The sequence below is a fragment of the Coenobita brevimanus genome, chromosome 20 (genome assembly GCF_032717465.1).
Source record: "Coenobita brevimanus isolate Jiangsu-jjx chromosome 20, ASM3271746v2, whole genome shotgun sequence".
NCBI classification, from domain to species: domain Eukaryota; kingdom Metazoa; phylum Arthropoda; class Malacostraca; order Decapoda; family Coenobitidae; genus Coenobita; species Coenobita brevimanus.
Genome location: NC_136973.1, coordinates 17,317,666 through 17,329,011, shown reverse-complemented (window position 1 = coordinate 17,329,011; position 11,346 = coordinate 17,317,666). Strand labels below are relative to the sequence as shown.

The following is an 11,346-nucleotide window of genomic DNA, read 5'->3' as shown; positions in this document are numbered from 1 at the left end:
TTACCATGCTGTTCCAATAGGTTAGGATTACTTCGAATTTGCCCGTACATACATTATCCCAATTACATCATTAATCTTGCAGCTTTGTGTAATTGTGACTCCTGCAGATGGGACAGCAGAAGGTGACCTACCATGTGGCGGGCGGGTGGGGCGCCCTGAAAGTGGAAGCTGGAGGAAATGTACGTCTGTGGCGGACCTTAGACAGAGAGGCGGAAGGAGGGGAGGTGGGAGTGGCTAGGATAATCGCCGTTGATGATGGTCGCCCCCCCTTGTCCTCCACGGCTACCCTCACCATAACAGTGAGTGATGTGAACGACTGCCCACCCCGCCTACGCCCGCCCACCCTCCTACACGTCACTGAAGGAGAGTCTGCAAAGTTACTGGGTGTACTGACAGCCACGGACGATGACCTGTGGCAGCTGGGACACGGACCGCCCTTTTCATTCACCTTGGCTGCCTCCAACCCAGCCCTCGTCACTCACACCCTTTCACTCAACTACCATCATGGTTAGTGTTGTACCTGTATTGTTCATAATCATGATTGTCCATAGTATATTTGATGTTGTAGTGCTCTAACAACCAAAGATACAAACTCCTAACCGAATCTAACTTAATCTAGGCTCATATAAACAAACCGAAGCCTGATCTAACCTTACCTACCCTGATTTCACCTAGATTGTACCTTCGTAGCGGGGAGAGAGAGAGAGAGAGAGAGAGAGAGAGAGACAGAGACAGACAGACAGACAGACAGAAATATTGCTCTAGATTTAATGACAGTAGGGCTAAGATAATAATAAATGAAAAGGGGTAGAGTATTTGACATTTGATTTTTACGAATGATGGTATGTTGGTTGCTAATCGTGTGCAGTAGGTACCATGAAGTTTACTGTGCAACTTAGAAAAGAGACATTATTTCTAATCTTTTTTCTATGTCAGGTGCAGACAGTGACCGTGCTGAGGTGTGGTCATTGGCAATTGGCGGAGTGGAAGACTCAGCTAAAGGCAGAGGACAGTGATCGTGGTTTTGAGAAGGTGTCTATTAAGGTCATTGGCAGAGAGGATCATAGGCAGCTGAATAGAGGCGTAGTGGTGAAGGGAGACAGTCATTGATCCCAAGTGTTGTTCTTCCCTGGCAGGACTGGACAGGGGTCGAGGTGGGGCAGATTGTGGTGGCCGAGAGGAGCAGTGGAAAAATGAAACAGTGGAAGCTGATGGTGGATGTAGCGAAGGTGGGCAAAGATTAATCCTACGTGTTGCTCTTCCCATATAGGTCTGGATAGTGGTCGTGGTGGGGCAGAGGTGTGGTCAGTGAAGGCAGTCGACCGAGAGGAACACAGACAACTGACAGTAGAGGTGGTGGTGGGTGATGCCGGGGGACTGGCTGCCACACACACCATCACTGTTATCATTGACGATGTAAATGACAACCCCATGAAGCCAGGCGCAAAGACGGTGCATCTCTGGAAGACTCAGGTGCACCACACGTGATTTTTGTTGTTGTAATTTATATTTTCGTTAGTGCCTTCATTATGACTGATTACTGTGATTGCTTTCATCATCATCGTCACTGTCATCATCATCAACATCCTCATCATCATCAACATCTTCATCATCATCATCATCATAATCATTATCATCCATCATCAAATAGCTTCTGTCACAAAATTAAGCAAGTGTGAATCATGGTTTAACTCGGATTAGCTCTCACATTGTCATAATCTGTAGCAACTTCAAGATTAATCCTTCACAGTAATATCATCTCTCAGACTCTTATTCTTCTATCAGCCTTTCCCATACATATCTTCACAGACTTCTTTTTCCCTCAGTTTTTCCATCGTATCCTTTAGATCTAACTAATACTGCATCAATCCTACCTCTTGTTTTTGAACTGGGCAGCCTTTTAGGGATATACCAGATAAATATTTCTCTTTTAGTGTTTATATATATTGGTCTCTGACTGATCTTCGAAAACTAGAATTAGAATTCAGTATCCTTACTTCAGAGAGTTGTATTTAATATTCCTAGCTCAGAGTGGTGGAGTAGAGGTGGCACCAGAATGTATGTGAAGGACCATTTTCTGCTACATATGTTCACTAATTGTTCTAATGTTTGGGTTGTTATGATAATCTTCGGAAAACAGAATTAGTCCTTAATATCCTTGTGTTGTACCGTTTGTGTTATGATAATTTACGAAAAATACTTAGTACTTCATACTTTTGTCTCAGGGTGGCGGCGTGGAGGTGGCGCTAGGGAGGGTGTATGTGCAGGACCCTGACGACTGGGACCTTGACGATAAGACATTTGAGTGGGCTGGCTCTCCCCATCCCCATTTCTCCCTTAACACAGCCACTGGGGAGATTTATGCATCCACACAGCTGAGAGAGAGGAGGTAAGACACGAGAAATGAGAATCAAAGAGAATACTATACTCTTTTTACTTTAACTTGGCCTAAAATCATCTTTTCTTTTATTATACAGTTGTAGCAATCGATTAACACTAGAATATGATGCTAGTAACGAACACACTAGAAATGGGAATCTAGGAGAATACTGTACTCCTTCCATCTTAACTTGACCTAAAATGATCATCTCTCTATCATGAGTCCACAATTGTAGCAAAAGATTAGCTACAATATGGTGCTAGTAACGAAGAAGTGCTATGGAAGGGAAGTAGAGCCATAGCACTGTCTTTACCTGCCATTGGTCGAAGTTAAAAAAGCTGCAAAAGGACACAAATCTAGGCCAAGTTAAGGATAAGAAAAAACTATAGGAAAGATACTGATTGTAAGAAGAAGGTAAAAGAATATGGAGAGTTGAACCTGAGTCGGAAATTGAGAGATGACTGTAGATAAATGATTAAGCCCAAGTTCAGGAATACAAGACTCTCTTCCCTACAATACTGATACAGTACACACACACACACACACACACACACACACACACACACACACACACACACACACACACACACACACACACACACACACACACACACACACACACACACACACACACACACTGTATAAGGAGATCGAGATACATGTTTGCATATTACTAAAACAGATCCTTTACGTTGAGATATATAACTCCAAACAAGGATCTTATATGAGAGGCATATAATTCATTGGTTCAGCTGGACCCATCCCACGCCTGTAGCTTCATGCTGCATCACCCTCTCCACGAGAAACAACAAACAAACAACAGCCGAACTTAACCCTTCTCTTCTACTCAATATTACACTTCACAAACACGTGGGTACATGCCAACAACACACTTCACAAACACACAGATACACACCAACACACTTCACAAACACAGACACACGCCAACACACTTCACAAACACACAGACACACACCAACACACTTCACAAACACAGACACACGCCAACACACTTCACAAACACACAGACACACACCAGTACACTTCTCAAAGACACAGACACACACCAACACACTTCTCAAACACACAGACACACACCAACACACTTCTCAGACACAGAAACACATACCAACACACCACAAACATGTCAACACATACCAACAGCACCTTCACAAACACATACAAGCAGCACACTTTACAAGCATACATACATACACGTACCAACAGCGCACTTCACAAACATACATACATACATACACGTACCAACAGCGCACTTCACAAACATACATACATACACGTACCAACAGCACACTTCACAAACATATAAAGTCATACCAACACACATCACAAACATAAACACATACCATTTTCACAAACACATACATAAACAGTTACCATCAGTACACTTCATAAGCACAAACACATACCAACAGCACACTTAACAAAAACATACACACACACACACATACGAACAGTACACTTAACACACACCAGCAGCACACCTCTCAAACACATAAACACATACTAACAGCACACATACATAAACACAGCCACCACAGCCATCCAAAGCCTTCAAACAGCATCCTTCTTGAATCACCACTGGACATCCGCCCCTCAGAAACTATCCATCTTAGAGAGACACAAGTACGCCAGCCTGCGATGCGGTCACCAGCCTTCCCTGTACAATACCAATACAAAATACAATACCAATACAATGCCAGGACACAATAACAGTGCAAAATACAACTTGCAAATAAACCCATTCTCACGCTTCTTTGCAGCCCCGCATAACAAAACACACATCATGCAACTCACTATCAAAGCACAAATAATCCTTTAGCATAACCTCAGTAGATGTCCAGGAGTGACTGGTTGAAATAGAACCTGCACTCCACTGGGTTCACGTGAAGGTGAGACAAGTATTGCAACAACAAAAAGAATAACAACAAGATTTGCGAAAGAGGTTCTGTGACTTCCGTTTCCTCGTCCTGCATTTCCTCATGTCTTCTTCATCTCCTCTTCTCTCCTCTCTTCTCCTCTCCTCTCCTCATTTCCATAGATAAGACCTTCATTTCTAAAGCCCTCCTCCTCTCCTCTCCTCACTTCCCAAGATGCGACCTTCATTTCCTGGTGTCTGATCGAGCGTGGGGGTCAGAGGGTCATTTCAGCTGATATTGTTTCTCATCTCCCCTCATTTCCCCAGACACACCGTTCTTTTCCTGTAGTCTGATTAAGCTTAACACCAAATGGAAAAAGTTACTAATATTGTTCATCATCTCTGTTCATTTCCCCAGAGTCGGATCATATAGGTATACCTACTGACGTTGCTCATCTCCCCTCATTTGCCCGGTGCGACGTTCATTTCACAAGTCCTCTTCCTTTCTCCTCATTTTCCAGATACGACCTCCACTCTTTGATGTCTTCTTCTTCATCTCTCCTCATTTCCCCAGGTACGACCTCCATTTCTAAAGTCCCCCTCCTCTCCTCTCCTTATTTTCTTAGATAAGACCCTCATTTCCTGTCGTCTGATCTACCTTTGGGGCCAAATGGAAATACCTACTAATATAATGCCTCATCTCCCGTCATTTCCCCAGATACAACCTTCATTTCCTGGTGTCGGATCGGGCGTGGGGTCAGGTGGGCGTGTCAGCCAACGTGACGGTGGAGGTGCGCTATCTCTGCCCCGAGGCCCTTACCCACGCTGTGCCCATCACCCTCTCCCCCACCACACCCACCGCACTAGCAGCACACTGGACGCCTGGTGTACGTGTGTGTGTGTGTGTGTGTGTGTGTGTGTGTGTGTGTGTGTGTGTGTGTGTGTGTGTGTGTGTGTGTGTGTGTGTGTGTGTGTGTGTGTGTGTGTGTGTGTGTGTGTGTGTGTGTGTATGTGTGTGTGTGTGTGTGTGTGTGTGTGTGTGTGTGTGTGTGTGTGTGTGTGTGTGTGTGTGTGTGTGTGTGTGTGTGTGTGTGTGTGTGTGTGTGTGTGTGTGTGTGTGTGTGTGTGTGTGTGTGTGTGTGTGTGTGTGTGTGTATGGTTTTGTGTGTGTGTGTGTGTGTGTGTGTGTGTGTGTGTGTGTGTGTGTGTGGTTTTGTGTGTATGTGCTGGGTTGTGGTTTTGCGTGTGGATGTGTGTGTGTGTGTGTGTGTGTGTGTGTGTGTGTGTGTGTAGGTTGTGGTTTTGTGTGTATGTACTGAGTTGTGTGTGTGTGTGTGTGTGTGTGTGTGTGTGTGTAGGTTGTGGTTTTGTGTGTATGTGCTGAGTTGTGTGTGTGTGTGTGTGTGTGTGTGTGTGTGTGTGTGTGTGTGTGTGTGTGTGAAACAGAAATTGCTAAAATGGCATAAATATTCCCAATCAACCCCATTTCGAAATATTGATAAAATTCATCCAATACCCATTAAATCTCAACAGGAGGGTGGCGGCGGTCTGGGCACCCTGACGGAGGCGGTGAGGGAGGTGGTGGGGAGAGTGGGCGACAAAGTTGAGATCGTCAGCGTGTATGGTCTCCCCACCCTGTCTCCCCACCCACTCCCCACCTTCCCTGATGCCTCTCCAGTTAACTCAGATTCCCCCATCGTCTTCCCTTCCTCAACACCCCCTCCATCCACTCACCATACGTGCGTTTGGGTGAGTGTGAGACAGGCAGGAGGCAAGTTCCTGGACCCTGTAAAGCTTCATGGTCTTCTTTCACTCAATATTCAGAAGGTGAGTTACTGCTTTATGTTTGCCACCTATACGAATGCTTAATTTCTTTTCAATGGCCAGTCTCATGTTACCTCCCTATCCTTACGTAGCTAACAAAGACATCGGCACCTTAAAGCCAAATATATAGGCACAGAAAACCCCACAATGCCCCGACAAACATAATATAACTTAAAGGTTTTCAATCATCTCTTGATATCTGAACATTTGTATACAATAAAAAAAACCTCACTTATATTTGTGTATTCTACAAGATAATCACCAGATGTAATATTTCTGGTCAGCATTGCTAAAATACACGTCAGCTGTCATAACAATAATGTCGTGCTGGCAAGTAATATATATAACTTATTGTTCTCCAGTCCAGGTAGCTTCATTCCTGCCTTATCCTCAACCCTTCCATAAAATTTGGGCTAAACCGGATCACAGTTGTTCATTTTAACCTCACCATGTGAACTTGACCTTTGGCCTCTTGTTTAAAAAAAAAAAAAAGTAGGCCAGTTCCTTGGCTGACACCCTATATGCCAAGCTTAAGCCAAATCAGATAAAAACTGTTATTTTGTTCATACACACAAATACCAATACACCAGTCCTGTATGAGTCAGTCCTAGCATGTATTCATTATGGACGGTGGGTGTCAGCGCCGAAGTGGTGACATGTGGGGGTGTGTAGTAGGCTGTGTAGGAAGACTAGTGGACCTTGGGAACGGGATGTGAATCGGTAGAGAGGCGGCCTGCAGTCCTAAAGGACCCAGGATCATATCCCCGCTGGGGCAGGAAACAGCTTAAGGATTTGAATTTCCTCAAAGCAGACTTTCCTGATCTACCAGATGACCCGCCGACATGTCGTAAAAATACCCCCGCTAATACCAATACACCAGTCCTGTATGAGACAGCCCTAGCATGTATTCAATATGGACGGTGGGTGTTAGCGCCTAAGTGGTGACATGTGGAGGTGTAGGAGGACTGCTGGGCCTTGGGATAGGACGCTGACGCCAAGAAATAGGCCCTGAAGCATTTGCCCAGAGTCGGACACGTAAAAAAAAAAATAAATAAATAAAATGTCGAAAACGGACTTAGCCTTGTGACTCTGAATTTATATTATTTTCAGCATCACGTGTTCCTTTTAGCCTCTATTGGAACGGCTCTGTCCGTCTCTCTCTCACTAACAATTTTCGGACGCTGGGTGCTTCACTCCTGGAGGCTTAAGCGACTTTAGTGAAACCAGATCCTATCACACTACACCTCTCACCACACTACACCACACCACACCATACCGAACAACGCCACACCACACCACACCATACCGAACAACACCACACCACACCACACCACACCTCACCTCACCACACTACACTCACACCACACCATACCGAACAACACCACACCACACCACACCACAACCATACCGAACAACACCACACCTCACGTCACCACACCACACCAAACCACACAACACCATGCAGCACAGTGTACCACCCTCTCGCACCACACAACATAAAATCACCCTTCCACACCACACCACACCACACCAAGAGCAAGAACACAAGAGCCCTGAAGTTTCCGCATGTAGTACTTGTGTGTTTTCTCTCCCTTTTGATATGCCGTGTTCAGGAGGAGAGAACATGTACACCTGGCAACATATGAACCTGGTACAGCATCAGTGTGCATCAGTGGTCTAGGATTTGGTACACATGACACCCTTGACATAATGACATGTTTGTTGGTGGCACTGACAGGAATGAACGCAGGTGTCAGAATAGATGAAATGACCAGGTAACTCTGATACATGAACGTCCGAAATCGTAGCCAGACTCCCACATCACACGGACACTGTACCAGGTGTATGTGTGGCCAACTGTACATTCATACGGTTGTGTATAATGCTCCAATGGTTCAATACGCTCTTATCTCTGAGGGTATATTTAATGTTTTTCTTTCCCCTGTATCGCCATGTCTGTGTTCAGCTGGAGAAAGCGATGTACCTGCGTGTGGTTGTGGATGACGCACAGATGGTCCAGTCTGAGGGTGGTGGTGGTGGTGGTGGTGTCAGTGGCCAGCTGTCCCCCTCCCCTGCCCCTCACTCCCCCTCACCCCACCATCCATCATCCATGGCATCCCTTGCTTCAGTTGTTCTTCCTCTTCAGGTAACTATCTATCTATCTATTGCCAGACGCCTTAATTCCTTACGGGGTGGCCACAAACAAATCGCCTCTACGTCGCCCTGTCCCCCCGCCATTTCACTGCCCTGCTCCCAACTCACACTCCCCTCTCCCATATACCTCTCCACCCCATCCCTCCATCTCATCCTTGGCCTCCCCCTCCTTCTAACATGATAGTAAAAAAAATCTTACCCCTCCAGTCAGAGACCAAAGACTATACTATTCTCTGTTCACTTTAACTTGGCCTAAAACTGTCATCCCTCCACCTTGAATACTGACCTGTAACAAGAGATAAGCAATATAATATGATGCTAGTCACGAAGAAGTGCTATAGAAAGGGTGTAGAGCCGTAGTATTAACTTTTCTGCCACAGAGCTACGTGAAATAAGCTGCAAATGAAGAAAAAATTGGGCCAAGTTAAAGTGAATGTTGAATGTACTACAGCAAAGATACAGATAGAAAGATATAGATGTATATAGGTGTACAGATAGATGGATAGATAGACAGACAGATATATAGATATAGATGCACCTAGTTATAGATGGATATAGATGTATACTTGTATAAACAGATATAGAGATAGATATAGATGTATACTCGTATAGATATAAATAGATAGAGATAGAGCTTCATGTATATAGATACAGATAGATAGACTGACAAGTAGATAGATAGACAGATAGATAGATAGGCGTTTTCATTTGTTAGCAACTCTGTGTTTCACGATCTTAAACTGTTGCACTGATCTGTCACCTACCCTGGAGGTCTCCATGCAAAACCTCACATCATGTCTTGCCCAGTTTGCCTCTGTACACTCTTCCCTCCACCCTCTCTCCTGTGACATTTCTCAGCCAACTTCCCTGCCCCAACTCTCGACACATCCATACCCTGTCAGTTAACCAAATCTCGTCATTTCTGTAATATTTTTTATGACAAACTGCCCGCACAGCACACTCTTAGTTTTGTCACTCAGCAAGGCTATTCATCCACCTCAATCTTATTTCTTTGCGTCCTTGTCTGCATGTGTCTTCTTCTCACTGTCTTCTCATACAAAATAGCACTTCCTCACACATGTTTTTGTAGAGAGTGACCCTGGTGAGAGAGGAGAACCCTGTCATTATAGGGAAGACAACAGTTCCCTAAATTTTTTCCAAATACCTCTCATTATAGCAAAGGAATTAGGCCAGGTGACAGTCCCCCCCTCCCCGAATAACAAGCCTCCTCCACGCTGTCTCCCTAATCGTCAGTTTCCATTCTCTCATCCACAGCCCGGATAGCCCTGCATAATACACTGAAAATTATCACGTCCTTCTTTATACCTCTAACACTACTACATCATTTATGGACCATTCATAACAAGTTGAAGACATGATACTATTCTTTCTAACTCTACATACAACAGAGGGCCATATACGTTGCTCTGACATTACTCACACCTTCGTGCCTTGACGTTCGTTTCATCAGCATTAACTTTCACTTCCTTTGCTCTGATCCTACACCTCAACCTCTCAATCTTCTCTCTAGTCTCTTGCACCCTTTAAGCAATCAGAACTCAATCAGCTGCCAGTGTGTTCCTCTTCTAAAATTTCTCGACAGTGCTTCGGGTGCCAGGACAAGACAGTGGACTCAACGACATCGCCAATGGCTGTAAATTCCTCTTTTAACTCTCCACATATTCTCACAAGCGTAGTTGCCCCTCACTATGATTTCCCTCTAATCTATGGAGGGGGAATTCGCAAAACCTCCCTTTTTAACCCCTTTGTGGTCCTCTTTATGAGTATTCCTTTGGTGTCAGGATCATATATTTACCGTAGTTAACAAAAAGACTCTGAAATAACCCTGCAATCAGTGGCAGGGCTACAGGGCGTGCAAAAACTCTGGCTCACGAACATACAGATAGAGACAGCTGGCAAATGACTCGCCATCTTCTTTCCTCAGTTACCAGCTTAGAGGTGGCACCGCATTCTCGTTAGTTAAGAAAGCTCCTTGACGCCTCTTCCTTAGCCATTTGTGTTTGGATATGGCTTATTAATATCCTTTTGCACGTTATCTATGCAGAGTATGGCGATATTAGAATGATTTATGCAACACAGAGGAGGACAGTAAGGTGTAATAAGCAAAATGGACGCCCACAGCCTAACCCACATTACGAAGCACTGCCGACCCAGTAAGGCCTGTATTTTCATCAGTTAAGGAAGCTCCCTAGCACCTCTTCTTTAGCTATTTATTTTTTGATACGGCTGGCCAATATCAGTTTGTGTGATTCTTTTTTTTTTTTTTTTTTGCTATAACTTGTGGTACTCGAATGATTTTAATGATACAGAAGAGGATAAGAAGGAGTAGTAAGGAAAATAACTCGCCTAGGAAGCGATGTTAGGGAGCTTCCTTAACCCACGAAAATACGGACCAGACACAGACACATCATCAACAGTGTCAGGGACTTGTGAGAAGACCTCCTTAAGTGTAGTTACTTACCTGCGGTCGATGGGTCTGGTGGGTGGGGCATAACTGATGATAAGCACCAACAACACCAGTATAATGTTCCTATCCAATAAATTACCAATATGCCGGGAATCGAACCCGGGACTCTCAGGTGAGAGCCAGGCAGCATACCACTACACCACGACCAGGTAAAAGTTATCTCACATTGTCACAATCTTGTAACCAACGTCCCTCCGCCCCCACTGTGGGCCTGAAGAGGGTGAGTTAACCCCCTGGCACTCGGGCAAGTAGATGCTTTTAATCTATCCCAAGCACTGACGGCAAGTCAGAAAGAAGAGAGAAACCTGGCTTGCCGTAAGTGTTTGGGATAGATTAAAGAAGCATCTGCTTGCCCGAGTGCCAGGGGGTTAACTCATCCTCTTCAGGCCCACAGTGGGGGCGGAGGGACGTTGGTTACAAGATTGTGACAACGTGAGGTAACTTTTACCTGGTCGTGGTGTGGTGGTATGCTGCCTGGCTCTCAACTGAGAGTCCCGGGTTCGATTCCCGGCATATTGGTAATATATTGGATGATTTTTCCTGTGTACAGTACAGGTTTCTCTCTTCATGATGTTCCTATGGTGCCAAGATACGAATAAATGTGTGTGTGTGGATGAGTAAATT

At 44.8% G+C, this 11,346-nt stretch overlaps 1 protein-coding gene across 1 annotated transcript in view; it reads left to right on the top strand.

Annotated features, from left to right (window-relative positions):
- The window catches only part of LOC145391920 (putative neural-cadherin 2), a 441,690-nt gene that overhangs the window by 403,415 nt on the left and 26,929 nt on the right, over positions 1-11,346 (top strand). Inside the window, 6 exon segments of the mRNA XM_080266411.1 lie at positions 108-507; positions 1,271-1,473; positions 2,226-2,389; positions 4,975-5,143; positions 5,790-6,083; positions 8,047-8,226. Of these exon segments, the coding sequence (XP_080122537.1) occupies positions 108-507; positions 1,271-1,473; positions 2,226-2,389; positions 4,975-5,143; positions 5,790-6,083; positions 8,047-8,226 (1,410 nt within the window).